We start from the raw sequence: 23,098 nt of genomic DNA, 5'->3' as shown, positions 1-23,098 counted from the left end.
TTCATTCTCCAATGAATTCCATCTTTTCAAAAGAATTCAAATTCGGATCGGTCGAAGAACGATCGACCGATTCTAATTCTGTGTAAAGAACTAGCTGGTTGTTAAGCAGTGGGCCGGGAAGCCAGCCGCCTGCGTCCTTAACAACCATGAGTTATCAACTGTCAGCAGGCTTACCCACTGACAGATGAATATAAAGATAAAGAATGCCGGCAATTGCCCGGCAATAGAAAAATGTTTAAAAAAATGGCGTATTCGGGTCTGATATGGATTTTAAGGGGAACCCTATGCCAATTTTTTTTTAAAACGGCATGCCCCCCCCCCCCCAGGATCCATATCAGACCCTTATCTGAGCATGCAGCCTGGCAGGACAGGAAAGGGAGGGGGATAACCGAGCATCCCCCCCACTCCCTCCTGAACCATACCAGGCCACATGCCCTCAACATGGGGAGGTGGGTGCCATGTTGATATGGACCAGGGCCTCTTGACGTCTTGTGACGGCAGAAGGGGCGGTGCAACCGGGTGACGTAACCAGGTGTCCCCACCCCTTGCCTATATATAAGAACTGTCAAAGCCGAAGAGAGGGCAATCGACGGGTAGCCTCTTAGGAGGTGAAGCATTTTTTGCCATTTTTCTATTTTTAGGGTCGGCAGCCGTCATGATGGACGATGGAGGTACATCGAGGGGCACTCTATTTTTTTATTTTTTAACCACTTCCAGACTGCCCGCCGTCGATATACGTCGGTCCTTTGACCTTAGATACCAAGGTTATGGCTGCATATGCCATAACCCCGCCATTTTCTTCAACTGCGGGTGGTCTGCTTTAGGATTAATGTGGTCTCCACGGTGAATTCGGCGCAAGATCACTTTTATCGGTGGCGGGAGAGGTGCCCACCTCCCTCCCGATGCGTACTGGTTGTCTCTGCCGCTTACCGGAGCCGTCGGTGGTGGTGGAGACGATCCGATGCTGTCCCCTGAGAGGCAGGAAATCAAGTGGGGGAATGATGGCCTTAAAGAGAGAATTTTTTTTTTTTAATGAAAAAAAAAATAAATAATTTTTTTGTTTTTTCAAATTGCATTTAAGTGTAAATGTGAGATTTGAGGTCTTTTTGACCCCGATCTCACATAAAAGAGGTCCTGTCATGCTTTTTTCTATTACAAGGGATGTTTACATTCCTTGTAATAGGAATAAAAGTGATCCAAAAATCTTTTTTTTTTTTTATGGCACACTGTAAAAATAAAAAGTAAAATAAATAATACTAAAATTTTTTTTTCTAAGGTGCCCCTTTCTTCTGTGCTTGCGCGCAGAAGCGAACACATACGTAAGTCGGACCCTCATATGTAAATGGTGTTTAAACCATACATGTGAGGTGTCGCCGTGATCGTTAGATTGAGAGCAATAATTCTAGTAAAAGACCTCCTCTGTACCTCAAAACTGGTAACCTGTAGAAATTTTTAAACGTCGCCTATGGAGATTTTTAAGTTTCAAAGTTTGTCACCATTCCATGAGCGGGCTCAATTTTGAAGCATGACATGTTGGGTATCAATTTACTCTGCGTAACATTATCTTTCACAATATAATAAAAATTGGGCTAACTGTACTGTGTAACTGTACCCCGACAACCACAGCCCATGGTTGTTGGGAAGAGGCCCAAGGTGGTTTGGGGTGGGGGACGCAGAGCCCCTCCTGCCACAAAGCACCCACCCCCCTATGTCACTGGCATCAGGAGGGGGGGCTAAGGGGGGCTGGAGCCCTGAGTGGGCCCCCAAAAAGCCCCAGGTCTCGGGCATTCACATATCTATTATTAGCCCCGAGCCCGAGCGAGGACCGATTTGACTCGGAGCGTAGCCGAGTGACATAGCAGGTCCCGCCTTCTGGAGCTTGCAGCACCTATGATGGACGTCACACTGGTCCAATGCCGGGACCACAGGACGTGTGACGTCCATCATAGGCACTGCAGGCTCCAGAAGGCGGGAATTACAATGCGGCCACTATGAGAAGATCCCCACTCGGTGCTCGGGCGGGCGGCTCTCCTCCCCTGTCTCTGGCTGCCTGCTGTCTCCTGGGATGCCGGCGCCGCACACTATGGCTGAGCTGCAGGAGGAGCTGCAGGTCACGGTCACCTGAAGTCTGAAGTCACGTGTAATGGTCAGGTAGGTCAGTGCATGTCAGTGTGTGTCAGGTGGGTCAGTGTGGGTCTGGGTCAGTGTAATGGTCAGTGTAATGGTCAGTGTATGTCAGGTAGGTCAGTGTATGTTGTCAGGTAGGTCAGTGTGCGTCAGGTAGGTCAGTATGGGACAGTCAGTGTAATGGTCAGTGTGCATCAAGTAGGTCAGTGTGGGTCAGTCAGTGTAATAGTCAGCGTGTGTCAGGTAGGTCAGCATGTGTCAGGAAGGTCAGTGTGCATCAGGTAGGTCAGTGTAATGGTCAGTGTGGGTCAGATAGGTCAGTGTAATAGTCAGGTAGGTCAGTGTGGGTCAGGTAGGTCAGTGCAATGGTCAATGTGGGTCAGGTAGGTCAGTGTGGGTCAGGTAGGTCAATGTGAGTCAGGTAGGTCAGTGTGGGTGAGGTAGGTCAGTGTGAGTCAGTGTGTGTCAGGTAGGTCAGTGTAATGGTCAGTGTGGGTCGGTGTGGGTAAGGTAGATCAGTGTCGGTCAGTGTAAAGGTCAGTGTGTGTCAGGTAAGTCAGTGTAGGTCAGGTAGGTCAGTGTGAGTCAGGTAGGTAATTTTTTAGTGGTCAGCATTGATGGGCACTGGTAAGCCAGGCAGCAACCAGCAGGTGAGCTTGTCCCCCCCGCCACACAACACCCCCCCCCCCCGGGCTCGGACTTTAGGCTGCAGCCCCTGGTCTTTTTCCCACCTAGCAACGCCCCTGCCCCTATGTTAAGGGCATGTGGCCTGGTATGGTTCAGGAGGGGGGGCGCTCGCTCATCCGCCCCCCCCACCATTCATGACCTGCCGGGCTGCATGCTCGGATAAGGGTCTGGTATTGATTTCGGAGGGGACCCCATGTTGTTTTTTAAAAAAAATGTTTTTATTTCCGGGCAATTCCAGCAACAAACAAAGAATCTAGTGCGCAAAAAAACAAACTCTCTAGCAGGCACGGGAAGCTGCCAACATAAAAGAGTGTACTCACAGAGCTCAAGATCAAACTTAAATAAATAAACATGTGGCACTACCTCATCTGGACTAAGATAACGAGTATACACCAGTGTATACTGAGAAAATATAATAAAACAATCTTTCAAATAGCTAATAAAAGGAAAATAAAAAACACTGACATCAATAAATGTGCAAATCGAAAGATGATAAATAACGTGAGCTCACTAATAAAGGTGCATAAGCAAATATAATAGACAATTAGTGACGCCTCAACTCGATAAATAGTGACAAATAATATCAATAATAAATCCAAGTGCATAAAAATAAAGTCCTTTATATGACGTGCAATAATCAAGTAAATAGCAATAACTCACCAAGGAAAGTGCAATGTGCATAAAAAACAATGTGACAGTAAAAGGGCTAAATCCAATAAGACTTATATGAATAAGCCAGTCTCAAAATACTGTGCATCAAGCCAAAAAGTGTAATGTGCATATACAGCAATGATAAATTATGTAGATATCTGATCCCATACACAAACCATCAAAAATAGTGCATAATAGGCAATAAAGTACAGAACCTGCAAAAATAATCCTTAGGACAGTGATGGAAAAGTGCTCATGCAATAATAACAGTAAATGTGCAGATATTAAAGGCAGACTAAATAAGAAAATGTCCAAATAATCGCAAAAATGTGATTTGAAAAGGGATAGCATGCGACACGGATGACAGCATGGAATAAATCTTCTAGAGAAAGATGAGGAAGTGCGAGTGCAGCGGGCCACGCTCGGTGACAGCCAGTGTTGAATAGTCAGTAAATCAATCCGAACGAGTTTCGGAGTCCACTAATCATTTCCCCCAGCCTCTCACCTGTAGTTGCGGCCACAGTGCACCTCTCTCCCGCACTCAGCAAATGTCCTCAGATAAGTGATGGGAAGGAAAACGATGGCTCCATAGTGTAGTAAGATTACAATTTATTGAAAACAATAGTAGCAACTTACATTTAAAAATCATGCGTTACACAATGAAAGCAGGAGCTTTCGGGTTCGGCCATACTACACTATGGAGCCATCCTTTTCCTTCCCATCACTTATCTGAGGACATTTGCTGAGTGCGGGAGAGAGGTGTACTGTGGCCAGCTATCTGGATATCTGAAGGCTGTGACAACCACCGGAAGCCTGTCCCCGGCTTGTAGTTCTACCACTTGTGAGTGGTGACACGCTCGATTCGGCCCATTGGGGGCCGCAACTACAGGTGAGAGGCTGGGGGAAATGATTAGTGGACTCCGAAACTCGTTCGGATTGATTTACTGACTATTCAATACTGGCTGTCACTTGCTCATCTTTCTCTAGAAGATTTATTCCGTGCTGTCATCTGGAGTCGCATGCTATCCTTTTTCAAATCACATTTTTACGAATATTTGGACATTTTCTTATTTAGTCTGCCTTTAATATCTGCACATTTACTGTTATTATTGCATGAGCACTTTTCCATCACTGTCCTAAGGATTATTTTTTGGCTTGATGCACAGTATTTTGAGACTGGCTTATTCATAAAAGTCTTATTGGATTTAGCCCTTTTACTGTCACATTGTTTTTTATGCACATTGCACTTTCCTTGGTGAGTTATTGCTATTTACTTGATTATTGCACGTCATATAAAGGACTTTATTTTTATGCACTTGGATTTATTTTTGATACTATTTGTCACTATTTATCGAGGCATCACTAATTGTCTATTATATTTGCTTATGCACCTTTATTAGCGAGCTCACGTTATTTATCATCTTTCGATTTGCACATTTATTGATGTCAGTGTTTTTTATTTTCCTTTTATTAGCTTTTTGGAAGATTGTTTTATTATATTTTCTCAGTATACACTGGTGTATACTCGTTATCTTAGTCCAGATGAGGTAGCGCCACATATTTATTTTAGATTGCCGGGCAATTGCCAGCATTCTTTATCTTTACATTCATCTTAGGGTTGCCACTTTTTCTCCAAGCCAAAACTGAATACTTTAGCGGCGCACAGTACAGAACAGTTTTTTGTTTTAGTATACACTATAGGATTGTAACAGACCTGGAACACTTTTGGGCACTCCAAAGAGAATAGTAATGCGGCGCACATAGTGCCCGCTCACCCTCCTGTCAAGCCCTGCTCCAAGCCATATTCCTGTCTGAACAATGTGTCCGGGTTTCAGGTGGGCTGAAACCCCGAAACATGATTCAAAACCCGGACTGTCTTGGTGAATCCCGGACAGGTGGTAACCCTAATTCATCTGTCAGTGGGGAAGCTCACTGACAGATGATGACTCATGGTTGTTAAGGACGCGGGCAGCCGGCTTCCCGGCCCACTGCTTAACAACCAGCTATCAGAGTTTGAATCGGTTGATCGTTTTTCAACCTACCCGAATTTGAATCGTTCTGAAAAGTTGGAATTCATTAGAAACTTAATAAATCAAACAAATTTTAACGACAACAAAGCAAATTCCGAAACCAAACTAAACAAATTCTATAACGAAATGAAATTAGTAACAACAAATCTCTCCGAAACCAAACTAAACAAATTTTTCCGTTCTGCACATGTCTACTCAGGGGTACATCACACAGCAATCCTCCACTAACTACATCCTGTCCTGTGTAGTTCCCAACCCCCGTCTGATGGCTCCAGACTTCATAACCCCCAGCTAGACCATACAGGAAGTCACATGGGCCGGAGGAAGTACATTGCAGCAAGATTATTTAACTGTTTCACCACCTGCCTACATACAGATGGCAGACTTGAAGGGGTTAGGCTATGTATAGAATGAGGAAGAGTTAGAACCTCTGTCAAGTTTTTTTACCTGTTGGAAAAATCAGACAGAACAGTTACAAATTAGAATTCTTAGCAAAAGGAACACAGGAAGATCTGGCAGAGGATCTTAGTGTTCCCTACTCTGTTAAAAGCTAAAAAAAAATGTCTTGAGTTGGGCTGTAATTCTTCATGTTTGCGTGAAGCCAGTCTCATATCAGCCTCTTCTCACAGATAGCATAATGGGTTTTATCACACGGAGAATCATTCCATTTATGATCAATGGACATTTCAGCACAGTCTTCCTTATTTTCATAGTTATTTGGCTCATTATTGTTCCAAAACCTGCCACAGGGAAAAACACAATGGATAAAATCACTAATTCCCATTCCCCACTATCAGCTAGTGAGCCACATTTTGATTTTTGACAAGTTAAGATTAGCTGCTTAAAGTTGAACTATAGGTAAAACTTTTTTTTCATTTTGGATAGAGTAAAGCTGGGTACACACTAATGCCCTGTACACACGATAGGATTTTCCGACAACAAATGTTGGATGTGAGCTTGTTGTCGGAAATTCCGATTGTGTGTACATAAGTCTGACGCACAAAAGTCCACGCATGCTCGGAATCAAGCAGAAGAGCCACACTGGCTATTGAACGTCATTTTTCTCGGCTCGTCCTACGTGTTGTATGTCACCGCGTTCTTGACGTTCTGAATTTTCGACAACATTTGTGTGACTGTGTGTATGCAAGACAAGTTTGAGCCAACATTCTTCGGAAAAAAAATCCACGGTTTTGTTGTCGGAAAATCCTATCGTGTGTACAGGGCATAACAGTTTTTCTTTCGTGCAGCCCAGCAGTTGAAAAAACTTGACAGCTCCGGTTGGAGCAGCTGTGCTAACCATGCAAGGTTAGTTCAGCAATCTCCCCGCTGAGCTGTTGTGTCCTGACAGGGGGATGGCCCCCGCCAGAACACTTCGAACAGTGGTCTCTGCCATTAGCTGAAATCGCTGATCGGGAGTTGGTCAGCTGCTGGTTTTCCAGCATGCACAACAGACCAACATACACACTGGGCCAAATGTCGGCCGTTTTTTTTTTTTAACCGCCTGTTGCCATCTGGGTCCCAATGGGGAGACTTACCTTCACTTCCTGCCCCATAGACACAACAGGAAGTGAGAGAAAAACCCTGCAAATTAGGTAACAGAGTCATATGAAGCTCTGGAGCCATTGTTTGGCTGCTGCTGCTTTACAGAGTATACATTAATTACATTTTTGGTCAATGTTTATAAGTCATATCACCCACCAGCCACTTACATTGTTTGGGAATTGCCACAATGCTGTTAATTTACTAAAAGAATTGAGACTGTTCACTTAACCAGTTGCTGACCCGGGCCATAGCTGAATGATGGCTACAGTGGATAACTCTGGGAGGACCCAGGAATATCCGTGACTGCCAGGTCTTCAAGACCCAGCGCATCACGGATCGGGGTAAAGGGCCAATGACAGCGGCCCTTTACCACCTGATCACGCTGTCCAATGATGGCGTGATCACTTATAAACAAACCTGGGCATGTCCGGTTCGGCTCCTCCCCTCTCCTCACGCTGATCGGTGTAGTGTGTGAGGAAAGGGGGAGAGCAGGGTTTGGTAGCACTGTGGGCTGGATCTGAAGTGCCCACAGCGCTGATCTGTGCTCATTCATGCTCCATCCATGGCTCATCCATGCTCATCTATGCCTCATCCATCCCCATTCATGACTCATCCATCCCCATTCATGACTCATCCATCCCCATTCATGGCTCATCCATCCCCATCCATGGCTCATCCATCCCCATCCATGGCTCATCCATCCCCATCCATGGCTCATTCATGCGCATCCATCTCCATCCATGGATCATTCATGCTTATCCATGGCTCATCCATGCCACATCAGTGCTCATCCGTGCCACATCCATGCCACATCAGTGCTCATCCATGCCACATCAGTGCTCATACGTGCTATATCAGTGCTCATCCGTGCCACATCAATGTCACATCAGTGCTCATCCGTGCCACATAAGTGATCATCTGTGCCATATCCATGCCACATCAGCGCTCATCTGTGCCACATCCATGCCTCATCAGTGCTCATCTGTGCTACATCCATGTGACTACAGTGCCTATCAGTGCCACTACAGTGCCCATCAGTGCCTCACAAAAGTGTAATAGGTAGTCATACTAGATTTGAAATGTATGTGTCAGGGCTGGCTCAGCCCTTCCTTCTCTGAGCTGGCCGCTCAGCTGTCGGCCAATTGCCAGCTCTTATCTCTCTCTACTAGGGGTGAGCTTCGAGTTCGAGTCGAACTCCTGTTCGACTCGAACATCAGCTGTTCGCCAGTTCACTGAACAGCGAACAATTTGGGGTGTTCGCGCAAATTCGACTGCCGCGGAACACCCTTTAAAAGTCTATGGGAGAAATCAAAAGTGCTAATTTTAAAGGCTTATATTCATGGTATTGTCATAAAAAGTGTTTGGGGACCTGGGTCCTGCCCCAGGGGACATGGATCAATGCAAAAAAAAGTTTTAAAAACTGACGTTTTTTCGGGAGCAGTGATTTTAATAATGCTTAAAGTGAAACAATAAAAGTGTAATATCCCTTTAAATTTCGTACCTGGGGGGGGTGTCTATAGTATGCTTGTAAAGGGGCGCATGTTTCCCGTGTTTAGAACAGTCTGACAGCAAAATGACATTTCAAAAGAAAAAAAGTCATTTAAACTACTCGCGGCTATTAATGATATGCCGGTCCGACAATACACATAAAAATTCATTGATAAAAACGGCATGGGAATTCCCCACAAGGGAACCCCGAACCAAAATTAAAAAATAAAAATGACATGGTGGGTCCCCCTAAATTCCATACCAGGCCCTTTAGGTCTGGTATGGATATTAAGGGGAACCCTGGCCAAAATTAAAAAAAAAAAAATGGCGTGGGGCCCCCCTCATAATCTATACCAGACCCTTCAGGTCTGGTATGGATTTTAAGGGGAACCCCACGCCAAAATTTAAAAAAAAAATGGCGTGGGGTCCCCCCAAAAATCCATACCAGACCCTTATCCAAGCAGGCAACCTGGCAAGGGTTGTGGGGATGAGGCCCTTGTCCTCATCAACATGGGGACAAGGTGTTTTGGGGGGCTACCCCAAAGCACCCTCCCAATGTTGAGGGCATATGGCCTGGTACGGTTCAGGAGGGGGAGGCTCTCTCGTCCCCCCTCTTTTCCTGCGGCCTGCCAGGTTGCGTGCTCTGCATAGACTTTAACGGTGTTCGTGTGTTAGAACAAATTTTTTGCCTGTTCGCAAGTTCTGGTGCGAACCGAACAGGGGGGTGTTCGGCTCATTCCTACTCCCCACAGTTAACCAGCTGTTGTGGATCTGCTCGGCAATCCCGCCTACTTAAAGATCTCCAGCTCACTTCATTCCTGCCTTTGCCTTTGTCACATCACAAGAAATCATCTCCTGCGTTCCTATTTAAAGACTGGCTTTGCTGACATTCCTTCTGGCTCCTTATCCTGCTTGCTGCTCCTCTACTTGGATCCATGACTTCTGGCCTAGCTGATTACCCGATCTGGTTACAGAACTCTGGCTTGGCGGACTACCCGATCTGGTTACTGGACTCTGGCTATGCTTTGACTACGCTTACTCTATTTACCTTTTTATTTTTATTAATAAACAAGTGTGATTTTACTGTACTTCTGTCTCGGTCTGGTTCACAGTTCCTGACAGTATGTCCCTAGAACACGCTCCCTTCATGTTGGGCCTCTGTATGTGGCAAGGCTGTGTAAACGTCTCACACATGTAGTATCGCCATACTCAGGAGGAGTAGCAGAATATGTTTTGGGGTGTAATTTTTGGTATGTACATGCTATCTGTTAGAAATATCTTATAAATGGACAACCTTGTGTAAAAAAAAAAATGCTTTTTCATTTTCTTTACACATTTGCCAAAAACTTGTGGAAAAAAATGACACGTTCAAAAGACTCATTATGCTTCATAGATTATATGTTGGGGTGTTTACTTTCCAAAATGGGGTCATTTTTTTGGGCGATTCTATTGTCCTTGTGCTCCAGAATCTTCAAAAGTGTAAGAGGTAGTCTAGAAATTATATGTGTAATTTATGCTCCTAGAACGCCTGACGGTGCTCCCTGCATGTTGGGCCTCTGTATGTGGCCAGGCTGTGCGAAAGTCTCAGACATGTGGTATCTCCATACTCAGGAGGAGTAGCAGAATATGTTTTGGGGTGTAATTTGTGGTATGAATATGCTGTGTGAGAGAAATAACCTGTTAATATGACAATTTTGTGTGGGTATAATGTTGCATGACTGAGTAATTTTCATTCAAAGTGTGAGAGCACGGAAATCTGAAAATTGTTCTGGTTAGGAAAAGGGCTTAAGTGCCCATTGGGCAAGTGGTTAAAGGGATTGTAAAGTCTCGTTTTTTTTTTAGTTAAAAAAAAACAACCATGTTATACTTACCTGCCCTGTGCAGTGGATTTGCACAGGGCAGCCTGGATCCTCCTCTTCTTGGGTCCCTCTTCTGTGCTCCTGTCCCCTCCCTCCTGTTGAGTACCCACATAGAAAGCAGCTTGCTATGGGGGTACCCGAGCTGATCCACAGCTCCCTGTGTCCATTCAGACATGGAGCCGCTGCCTGGCCCCACCCACTATGTCTCCTCATTGGGTGACTGACTTCGATTAACAGCAGCGAGAGCCAATGGCACTGCACTGCTGTCTCAGCCAATAAGGAGGGGAGACTGGGGCTGAGACAATCCTACAACATCGCTGGATCTAGATGAGGCTCAGGTAAGTATTAGGGGGGCTGAGGGGGGCTGCTGCACACAGAAGGCTTTTTATCTTAATGCATAGAATTCATTAAATAAAAAACATTCTGCCTTTACAATAACTTTAATAAAGTGAATGCTAATGCAGTTTAGTTAATAGAAAGTGGTGTTCACCTCAATAAAGAAAAAAAAAAAAAAAAAAAAAATATATATATATATGTATATATATATATATATATATATATATGGCCAGTATGGTGGCCTGAATTTATGGGAGGAGTCCGGGGGGTATTTGAGCAGCCCACTCATCTGTGGTCTTTGTCGGTTCCAGTGCGCGATACTACACGTCACTGGGCTGACGCTTCCAGTCCCGTTCGTTGTCAGTCGCAAATTGCGGCACACTGATCCGTGCCTCTGTCATAGCAAGTCATTTAATTTGTTACATTTCACATACCTTTCATTCCGATTCGAATCCAGTCGCGTCTGCGACACACCGATTCGTGTTGACTCGTGCTAGTTCATTCACACTCCACAGTCCGGTTCGTTATCGTTATCAGTCGCAAATTGCAGTACACCGATTCGTGCCACTGTCATGGCAAATATTTAATTCGTTCATTTAGTATACCCTTCGATCCGATTCGAATCCAGTCGCATCTGCGATGCACCGATTCATACTGGCTCGTTCTAGTTATTTCCTCTCATTTCATTCCATGCTCCACAGTCCGGTTCGTTGTCAGTCGCAATCAAGGTGCACCGATTCGTGCCACTGTCATGGCAAACATTTAATTAGTTAATTTCACATACCCTTCGATTTGATTCGAATCCAGTCGCATCTGCGACACACCGATTTGTACCAACTCCTTCGAGTCATTTCATCTCATTTCATAGTCGCAATCGCGGCACAACGATTCCTGCCTGTGTCATGGCAATCATTACATTTTTTAATTTCGTATACCCTTCACTACGATTCAAATTCAGTCGCATCTGTGACGCACTAATTCACTTTCGACTCGTGTTAGCTGTTGTTATTTCCTGTTCCACAGACAGGTTTGCTGTCAGTTGCTAATGCGACACACCCATTCGTGCCTCTGTCCTGACAATCATTTTGGTCATTTCATTTACGAAAAAACAATAATAATAATTCCGCTCATTCCATTTCGGCCTCATTTCATCCCATATTCCATAGTGCGGTTCACTATCAAGTCACAGTTACGACACATCGATTCGTGCCTCTGTCATGGCAAACATTTCGGTCATTTCATTCCATATAGTCCACATGCCGATCCGAGTCCAGACACTTTAGCAGCCCTCTGATTCGTGTCGGCTTTATTTTGCTCATTTCGGTCTCATTTTCATCCCATATTCCACAGTTCGGTTACTGTTAAGTCACAGTTACGGCACCCCAATTCGTGTCACCATCACTACAATCATTCAACTGTCTTATTTCGTATGCTCTCTGTCATGTTCTCCTTCGGTCCGGCAGTCGCTACGGATCAGGTCATTCATGAATTTTTGTTTCTTTTATCCCGTCATACGATCTACTGTTGTTCGATGTCGGTCGTCTCAGCGACACAATGGTTCACTTTTAAATTTAGACCACTGTATGATTTGTCACGTCATTGACAGACACCCCTTAGTACGGCTCACCCTAAGGTCCAGTTCGAATCCAGTCACAACAAGTCACATCGGCGCCCACATAGCTTCAGACCAACTGTTCTCAAAGCTGTTTTTCCTTCAAATTCCTTTTGTGGTTTCAAATTTGTTTGTTTAACCATCGTTCACCTCCCGATAAGGTTTCCCTTGCAGTCGCTATAAACCCATCTCAAAGTCACACCACTCATTCACCTTCTAATGGCATAAAACCACTCTCCGTTGTCCATCTGTCATTTCTCCTCTAGCTCAGTCGAGTTCAGGTAGTTCCATCCTGCACCGATTGGACGTTATTACCCCAGGTTCCAGTCGACTGAGCTTTCGACCTTAAAAACCAGGACTTTGCAACTAGGGCACAAGTCAGCCAGAGTCATGTCACCGGCCAGCAGCGAAGACTTCACATCTGTCCCTCTGTCACCCTCTCCGGTTTCAGAGAGCATGCAGTCCCTCAGGGGATGGACCATCCCCAAGTTAACAGCGGAACTAAGGCGCAGGGGCGTGCCCTTCCCCGCTACAGCCAGAAAGGCCGAGCTCTTCAGGCTCCTCTTCCCACCACCATTGACAAACGTGCCCAGCTCCCAGCAGGTGTCTCTTCAGTCCATGTCGTCGGCCATTTCTCAGCTTCACATAAAATTTTGTTTGGTGCACGACCTGCCTGCGCCTCATTGTTTGGTGCACGACCTGCCTGCACCTCATTCTTCCCACATCCCGAGTTTGAATTCCTTAATTCCTTCAGAGGAATTCTACCTGAAATATGTTTCAGTCGACATGGCAATCCAGGTTGTTATCAAAATAGGCACAAGCGCCTGGCTCTCTGAAGACGACATATCAGACGCATTTAAGCTTCTACCCATCCAAACGTCCCTCTGTTGCTGGCACGGCATTAAATGGAAAGAGCTATATTACTTCGCCACTAAACTGACCTTCGGCTCTAAAAAAAACAAAAAGAAAAAAAACAGCCCGTGGCTCTTTGACACCTTCGCACAGTCCCTCACTTGGATCCTGTCGCACCAAGCCCAGTGAAAGATGGTCATTTATTGTCTGGATGACTTCCTGCTATTTGAACAGCCCGGTGTGCCCCCAATAGACCTAGATAGGTTAGGAGTGGTGTTTGGGTATCTCAATGTGCCCAAAGAAGAACACAAAGAGAGTGTACTGGGCCTTCCAATCACCTTCCTTGGGGTCAACCTTGACACTCGCTCCATACAGGCCAGCCGATCAAATCCTTAGACTAGACACAGCAGCGGATTTGTCTATGTGGGATGAGTTCCTAACTAGTTGGAATGGCATATCCATGTTCATACCGTCAGTATCTCCTTTATCACCACAGGTAGTAACGTATGCCGCAACCTCCACAGGTTTCGCTGCAATTTTTGGCCATCATTAGTTTGCAGGACCGTGGCCTCCTGAGATACTATTAATCCCCGGGTTCATCCAGTCTTCCTCATTTTGAGCTATACCCGATCGTGGCAGCCGCTCAGGTCTAGGACCACACCTGGACCGGACAAACGGTGGCCTTCGCCAGAGACAACCAGGTCACGGCCGATATCGTTAACAAGGGCAGGTCCAAGTCGCTCCCTGTTATGTCCTTCCTATGCAGGCTGGTACAATTATCCCTGCAGCATCATTACAATGTGCACTGCACATACATTCCGAGCAAGTGCAATGTCGCAACAGACGCACTGTCCCGTTTTAACTTCATTTCATCTTTCCAGCCAGAAACCTGGAGCTGACCCAATGTTATCTCTTATTCCACCTTGATCCCAGCTGACATTCAAGCAGTACCCTCACAGTGCGACCCAGCTCACCAATCAATCCTCATCCCGCAACATGACGACATCACGGAGCTGGTGGATGTTAGAGATGTTGCGCTCCTCTACCTTCCATTTGAGGATGCCCCACAGATGCACAATAGGGTTTAGGTCTGGAGACATGTTTAGCCAGTCCATCACCTTTACCCTCAGGTTCTTTAGGCAGTGGTCGTCTTGGAGGTGTGTTTGGGGTCATTATCATGTTGGAATACTACCCTGCGGCCCAGCTTCCGAAGGGAGGGGATCATGCTCTGCTTCAGTATTAGTATTCAGTATGAACTGTAGCTCCCCAGTGCCAGAAGCACTCATGCAGCCCCAGACCATGACACTCCCACCACCATGCTTGACTGTAGGCAAGACACACTTGTCTTTGTACTCCTCACCTGGTTGCCACCACACACGCTTGACACCATCTGTACCCAATAAGTTTATCTCGGTCTCATCAGATCACAGGGCATGGTTCCAGTAATCCATGTCCTTAATCTGCTTGTCTTAAGCAAACTGTTTTAAGGGGTTTCTTGTGCATCATTTTTAGAAGAGGCTTCCTTCTGGGATGACAGCCATGCAGACCAATTTGATGCAGTGTGGTCTGAGCACTGACAGGCTGACCCCCCACCCCTTCAACCTCTGCAGCAATGCTGGAAGCACTCATACGTCTCTTTCCCAAAAACCACCACTAGATATGACGCTGAGCATGTGCACTCAACTTCTTTGGTCGACCATGGCGAGGCCTGTTCTGAGTGGAACCTGTCCTGTTAAACCACTGTATGGTCTTGGCCACCATGCTGCAGCTCAATTTCAGGATCTTGGCAATCTTCTTATAGCCTAGGCCATCTTTATGTAGAGCAACAATTCTTTTGTTGCTAGCGGTTTAGACATTAATGGCTGTGTGTTGAGTTATTTTGAGAGGGCATACTAGCTGTACAGGAGGACTGGTGTCCGGTTGTTCAAGCAGGAGTGACAGGAGACGGTTGAGTACGGTGACTGGACACCACCTGTTATTGGTTTTGTAAAGGTGAATGTCCACTCCAGAGCCTGTTTGCTGGGTTTTAGAAACCTCGAGGTGAAGGACGAAATGGTCTTGGTAGCGAACCAAGTGCTGTCTGCATAGTACTTGGTCTGCGGGGTTGTTACAGGTGAACTCGCCAGGTCGCAAGAACCCGTAGTAAGCCAAATATATGGCTGCTTGTAGGACCGTGCTGGGGAGAAGACCGAATGGAGAAGTAGCCAGGATGGTCGACATATCCCTGAAGATGGGCCCCGTAATGGGTAAGCACTTGGTGCTGATCACTGGTTGTTGTTTCTGAATGCCCCTTAGGATGGCTCGTATAGCGTGTGATGAGAACAGTGAAGACTTTGCGGGGTCTTCAAGAGTCAAGAAATGTTGTATGCCGGCTAGGTATAGCTGAATGGTATTGTAAGATAAGGCCAGCTGAGTGTGGCAGTATGAAATGAAGGCCAGTACCTGTTTGACATCTGTTGGTCCTTTGCAGCAGGGTGTCAGGAATTTATTGAACGCCTTCCAATCTGTCTGGTAGGCTTTGAGTGTGTTATGGGAGAGTGAGTGATCGATGAGCTGCGTTGCTCCTTGTAAATGTTGAACTAGTCCAGGGTCAGCTGTGACCAGACAGGGATAGGGGCCGACACTGGATCGGCTCCGGGAACCTGTTTAAAAAAGGAGGTGTAATTAAAACGTGACAGTGCGTCAGCAGCTAAATTGTATCTGCCTGGAATAAATGAACAGTGGATGTTAAACTGATGCTGTAAAGACAGTTGTACCAATCTGCGCAGGAAGGACATGACTGCTAGGGACTTGGACCTGCCTTTGTTGATAATGTCTGCCGTGGCCTGATTGTCGGTGGTGAAGACCACGGTTTGCCCTGTCCAATGGTGACCCCAGAGCTGTGCAGCTGCCACTATGGGATAGAGTTCGAAGAGGGAAGATGTTCGGGTAAAGCCGGGTTTCTGACAGGAATCTCAACAGACGAGACACGAAGGTTCGGCCTTGTGGAATAATTCGCATGGCGAAATTAAGCATTCCCAGGAGAGATTGCAACTGCTTTTTGGTACACCCCTTGGTGTGAGTGAATTTGTGAAGGACCACCATAATGCGGGTTAGTTTGTCGAGGGGGAGACTGGCCTGCATGGTGCAGGTGTCTAAGTTGACCCCGAGAAAGGTGATGTTGTGTGCTGGGCCGTCGACTTTGTGCTTGGCGATGGGAACATTGAGATTTCCGAATACCACTCTGAGTTTGTCGAGGTCTCCTGGGGGCCTGCTGGGTGGTTCTATTAGTAGGAAGTCGTCCAGGTAATGGATGACTTCTTGACACTGAGCCTTGTGTAAGAGTATCCAAGCGAGGGACTGAGCGAATGTGTCGAAGAGCCAAGGGCTACTCTTCGAACCAAACGTCAGTTTTGTGGCAAAATAGTATGCCTCCTTCCACTTGATGCCATGCCAGCACCAAAAGGATGGGTGGATAGGCAGGAGCTTGAAGGCATCCGAGATGTCGGCTTTGGAGAGCCAGGCACCTGTACCTGCTTTGATGACTGCTTGGATTGCCATGTCCACGGAGGAATATTTTAGGGAGAATTCTTCGGAGAGGATCAGAGAATTAAAACTGGGAATGTGGGAAGAATGAGGCGCAGACAGGTCGTACACCAAACGTAATTTATTTGTGAACTTGCCCTTGACAAGCCCAATAGGGCTGACTCTCCAAGTGCTGAAAGGAGGCTGAGTGAAGGGGCCTATAACGAACTCTCGGTCTACTTCTGCCTGTAAGAGCCGATCTATGTCTTGTTCGTCAATGGCCGCTAAACGAAGATTCCCACATTCGTAGATACTGTGGGGTAAAGAAATGAGGCCGGTGTGAAACCCTACTGTGAACCCCTGGATAAGGTAGGTGGCCAGGGAGGGGGTGGGGTGTGAGGTGAGGTAGAGTCCTAGCCACCGGACTTTGATCCGGCTTAGTCATGCCCTCTTTTGTTGTTTAACTTCGCACAAGTTTCTTGGGTGCGCTCTTTGGCATAAGGTGCAGATGTGGAGAAGGCGGCACTGACTGAAGTTGCAGGACCCATAGTTGTAATTATTGCAGATGGCTGCCCCTCCCACGGTTCGGACTGGGCGTCCGAATTTGTCCACCTGAGGCGTTTGTTCAGGGGCCGACTGACCCTGAAGTGCATCGGAGGTGGAGGGAAATTTGAAGGGACGTCTGATTGTCGCATTGGCGCACCAGGTGGCAGTGTGAGTGGAGGACTGGCAAATCACACACAGGGGTGAGCGTAAGCCGGCAAAATGGCGGCAGAACAGCTCTGTGTCCATGAGACTCCAGTTTGTTGTTGTTTGAAATTGTGTGAGCCTGGCTGCCGCCTTTGCGGAAAAGGAACGGTGGTAGTCGTAAAAAGAAAATCCTCTATACTTGTAGCCCAAGTCTACTACCGTATGGAGGTACAAGTCCAGCTCTTCCCTTCTGCTGGGAATGGCTGAACATAGGACATCTCTCAGCATGCCAAAGGCCAGGGTGAACTCTGGGACAGATAATTTCCAGTTCAGTCTGGGGTCTTTGGCTTTAAGGACCACCGATATGTCACCCCAGGTATAGGCCTTATTTTCTGCCACATCGTGGACAGAAATCAGGAGAGAGGCCAGGTTGACGTCCCTGACGTCCAAGATGTCCTTCCTGATGCTGGTTGGCACCAAATGGAAGGGGTAGACAATGGGGCTCCAGCCTGTGGTACCTGCAGGAAGGGGTGTTAAAGGTTGGGTTACGGTTGGGTCGGGAATAGCTGCGGCCGGCCGAGCCTCCAGGAGTGCCACCCTGGTTTGTACGTCCGTGACCGAGGTAGAGAGGGACGACACCATGGTGTGAAGTTGTGAGATGGCCGAGGATATCGACTGGAGAGATGCCTGCTGGGTACTGGGTCCTGCTGCAGCTGGTGGGGGAAGAGGAGCTTGAACAGCTCGCCTTTCCTGGCTGTAGCGGAGAAGGGCACGCCTCTGCATCTTAGCTCTGCCGTCAATTTGGGGATAGTCCATCCCCTGAGGGACTGCACGCTGCCGCTCTCTGAGACCGGAGAAGGTGACAGGGGGGCCGTGAGGTCTTCGCTGCCGGCCTGGGACATGGTTGATCTGGTAAAGATATCCTGTCCTTGAGATTGTGTTTTTTGGTTGACTGTAACCTATTGGGGATGACATGAATTTCAAGTTTGCTTTGTTTCCCTGAGCCATACTTACCCAACTTGTTTTCTCCCTTTTTTTTTTTTTTTACCTGGGGGGATATCGTCCAACCTGGTGCAGGGTGGACCTACTGAGCTTTGACTGACCTGGAGGAAAATGAAAGGTGATAATTCATGAAGGGTTTGCTGGCTAACTTGAAGCAGTGACTTGTATGGTGATTTGCAATCTAGTGACAACGAAATGATTTGAAATGTTTGCCTTGATTATGAAATGAGTGAAATCTCTTGCCATGACAGAGATCCGGCTCGGTCGTGCCGTGACTGCGACCGACCGCGAACCGGGCTCTGGAGCATGCACTGAAATGAGGCAACCGAAAAACCATTGGTGCACACCGGGACGAATCGGTGCATGTTTGATGCATCTGGATTCGAATCGAAGCGCAGTATGAAACAACGAAATGACAGAAGTGTTTTCACCTTGACCGAGGCTCGAATTGGTTGTGCCGCATTTGCGACTGGCAACGAACCGAGCTCTGGTATAGGTATGGATACGGCCGAAATAACTGGGGCATTCCGTAATGAATCGGTGCATCTCGGATGCGACTGGTTTCGAAAACGGTGATGCCATGTGGGAGTGAAATGAATGGTAATAGTTGCCATGACAGAGATGCGGATCGGTCACCCGATATCTGCGACTAGCTACGATCCGGACTCTGGAGCATGTACTGAAATGTGGCAAAATACCTGGGGCACGCCGAGATGAATCGGTGCATTTCCATGCGACTGAAATTCGTATCGGAGCGTGATACGTGGCAGTGAAATTATACCATTACAGAGGTACGAATCGGTGAGTCGTAACGAGCGACTGATAATGAATGTGACTCTGGAGCATGTACTGAAATGAGGCCGTAACTACTGGGGCACACCGGAACGAATCGTGCATCTTTTAGATGCGACTGGATTCGAATCGGAGCGGGGTACGTGGCTGAAATTAATGAAATTATTCGAAATGGTTGAAATGTTAGAAATGTTTAGAAATGTTCAGAAATGAGAAATGATTTGGTATCGAACTGACGTCGACAAGAAATTGCGAAATTGCGAATTACAACGGTTGTCTACTTGCGCGTGGTAACAATTTAGACATGCCTGAAATGAAGCAACGTCTACGTCGCGGTGGTTTTTCAATTAACGAGAAATGGTAACATAACGATAGTGCGAGTGGTATGCATTGCGGTTACATTTGTGAAATTTGCGAGTGATTCGTAAGTTTGATATCACGGTTTAGTGACATGATATCTAACAATGCGTGAAAACAAAAGTCCGACAGGACCCTACCTGCGACAGCCGAGCCAGACGCGTGGTACGAACTACGAATCGGTAACACGGACTTCGAAACTCTCGAGCACGGAAATTGCGAATGCGGGAACTTGCGAGACAAGAACTTGCGGACGCTGGTATTCAAATAGTCGGCCTAGTGAAGTATATCGCGCACAGGAAACCGACAAGCACCACAGGTGAGCGAGCTGCTTAAATACCCCCCGGGCTCCTCCCATAAATTCAGGCCACCATACTGGCCTTCCTACATATACGCACACACACTATATATATATATATATATATATATATATATATATATATATATATAAAATTATTTACCTTATATATGATTAGGTATTTACTTTATTTGTTATTGTTCACTTTGAACATTCATATTGCTACATGGAGTATTGCTGGACAAGTCAACTAGCTAAGGTGGTCTTCAGGTGCATGAGGAAGGCGTTGCCCCACATTGGGTGCCAAAATGTAAGGATAAGAGGGTCAGTGACGCTTCCTCCATGTTTTCCCTCCTCTTTGGGTGACAAGCAAGGGTCACATGAGAGACCTACCCCAGGGTGGGTTCTTCTGGGCTATGCTAAGCACTTTGTACAGGGTCACTGCACTACATATAGGGTAACTTTACTTGCGCCACATTCATGACCTGGACAGGTGGTCAAACATAATCAAAGAAAAAAAAAGGTGTACCGCGCTAAATCAAAAAATACCGATCTGTGTGAACAGCAGTGACAAAACTTTGAGATTTCTCCACAGTAAAACAAAAAAAATATAAACCAAAGTCGTGCTTTGTTCAAAGTGAACTACAACAAGTTACCAAAGGTAATCCAATTTGTGATAAAATAAGTGAATAATAAATATTTATTGAAAAATAACTATATATATATGACAATATACAAATATATATATATTGTATAATGGACAGGGCATTAGATACAGTACTGAATATACTGCAGCTAATTGAATGAACTTGCCTGCCTGTAGTATATTAGGAACAGAACAACAGGAACAGTCTGCAGTGAGATCTAGCTGCACAGGATACAGTACTGAATATACTGCAGCTAACTGAATGAACTGCCTGCCTGTAGTATATTAGGAAGAGAACAACAGAAATGGTCTGCAGCGAGATCTAGCTGCACAGGATACAGTACTGAATATACTGCAGTTGACTGAACTTGCCTGCCTGTAGTATATTAGGAAGGGAACAACAGGAACGGTCTGCAGCGAGATCTAGCTAAACTGGATACAGTATGTATATGTGTGTGTGTGTGTGTGTGTGTGTGTGTGTGTGTGTGTGTGTGTGTATATATATATATATATATATATATATATATACACAAAGCCTGGAATGTGTGTGTGTGTATATATATATATATATATATATATATATATATATATATATATATACTAAATATACTGGAGCTAACTGAATCAACTGTCTGCTCAATCTATCTAAATGAAATGAAATGACTCTCTCTCTCTCTCTCTCTCTCTCTCTCTCCCTGAACACCGGAACACACTACACACGGCTGATGTGCAGGTGGCTTTATATAGTGTAGGGCGTGTACTTAATCCCCTGAGCCATAATTGGCCAAAAGCACCCTGCCTTTGGCCAATTATGGCTCTGTTTGCTTACGGCGCTGTGATTGGCCAAAGCATGCGGGTCATATGCATGCTTGGCCAATCATTAGCCAGCAAACCACTGCGATGACGCAGTGCATTATGGACCATGACGCGCCACTCAAATTTGGCACGAACAGCCCATAGTGTTCGATCTTCGTTGAACAATCGAACAGCCGATGTTTCAGTCGAACTCATGTTTGAATCGAACTCGAAGCTCATCCCTATCCACCACCAAGGGAATAGCAATTTTCATGCAATAGCCACTCTGTGAGTGGGAACTCTTACCAGAAACTGTGGACCCTCTTTATGAGCGAGGTCGTGGGTGCTTGCAGATATAGCCCTCTGCAGGGTCAGATGTTTTGCCTCGTCCCGGGAGCTCCCTGGCAACCACCGAAGGTCTTCCACGACACCCAGCTTGCGTCAAAATCACGTCTGGGGATCTCCGTCAGCCAAATACCACGGAGTGTATAGAAAATATGAGGCTCCAATAGTGTATTATCATTTAAAAGAAGGTTTAGTAATTGCTAAAATCGTATAGCATAAAATCCTAGTAAAAAATATTGTCTGCCGGCAAACCAAAACGAAATCACCCACACATCCAGGGTCACCTTGGGCATGAAGAAGTCAGTGCATAGCTCCCCCCGGCATGTTTCTTCATGCGTGACATTGTTTCTGGTAAGAGGTCCCACTCACAGAGTGGCTATTACACAAAAATTCCTATTTCCTTGGTGGAACTTTTTTCTACATTGTGAGAAGTCACCTGTGGATTCAAGACTTCACTTTCACTTTTTATCTTATAGAGACATTTATATTAATTTATATATTTGTATATTGTCATATATATATAATTATTTTTCAATATTATTTATTATTCACTTATTGCATCATGAATTGTATTTCCTTTGGTAACTTGTTGTAGTCCACTTTGAACAAAGCGCGACTTTGGTATATATATAGATGGTCAAACATAAATCAACTCTAGTAAACTCCTCTTAATGTATTGTACTTCACCACAGTTTCTTGTGCATTTAGGAGGGGCATGCAGAGTATTGTCAGAGTATTGAATTATGTGCTGGAAGCTTCCTGTATACAGCAGAACACCTTTACTTTCATGAAGGATAGCTTTATCATTGTTTTACATAATGTATATATACACACACACATATATACAAACATATATACAGCATCTCACAAAAATGAGTACACCCCTCACATTTTTGTAAATATTTTATTATGTTTTCATGTGACAACACTGAAGAAATGGCACTTTGCTACAATGTGTACAGCTTGTATAACAGTGTAAATTTGCTCTCTCATACTGGTCATTGGAAGTGAACATGGCACTTCATGGCAAATTATATTCAGCTTCTTCTTCTGGCAAGAACTATGACGTTCCTTCAACAAAGGTTTGGTGAGTGCATCAGCAGTCATCTCCTCTGACAGGCAGTATTGAATGTCAATAAATCCTTGCTCTTGATTGTCTCTCAGTAGGTGATACTTGACGTTGATGTGTTTAGTCCTAGGATTGACCCTTTCTGATTGTGTAAACTTTATACAACCCTGGTTGTCTTCAAAAATGGGAATTGGTTTTGACATGTCTATCCCAATGTCCACCAAAAGATGACCATCTCAAATCCATATCACTTCTTGACATGCATGTGCTGCTGCAATGTACTCTGCTTCAGTTGAAGATAGAGTGACAGTTACTTGCTTTCGACTAGACCAACTTTTCCATACTGGAAGATGAATCCACTTGTGGATTTGAGGTCTGTGCAGTCCCCAGCCCAATTAGCATCCATATATCTGATT

At 45.6% G+C, this 23,098-nt stretch overlaps 1 protein-coding gene across 3 annotated transcripts in view; it reads right to left on the bottom strand.

Moving 5' to 3' along the window:
* Nucleotides 1–5,998: 5,998 nt before the first annotated feature.
* Nucleotides 5,999–23,098, bottom strand: part of LOC141133202 (CD209 antigen-like protein C) — a 136,758-nt gene continuing 119,658 nt past the window's right edge. For all 3 annotated transcript variants that reach the window (XM_073622419.1, XM_073622418.1, XM_073622420.1), the window contains one exon: nucleotides 5,999–6,235. In XM_073622419.1, coding sequence (XP_073478520.1) covers nucleotides 6,103–6,235 — 133 coding nt within the window. In that variant the 3' untranslated portion in view covers nucleotides 5,999–6,102. The remainder of the gene's footprint in view (nucleotides 6,236–23,098) is intronic.

The sequence above is a fragment of the Aquarana catesbeiana genome, linkage group LG03 (assembly GCF_042186555.1).
Source record: "Aquarana catesbeiana isolate 2022-GZ linkage group LG03, ASM4218655v1, whole genome shotgun sequence".
Lineage (NCBI taxonomy): Eukaryota > Metazoa > Chordata > Amphibia > Anura > Ranidae > Aquarana > Aquarana catesbeiana.
The sequence above is the reverse complement of the archived record's forward strand: the minus strand, read 5'-3'. Positions and strand labels throughout refer to the sequence as shown.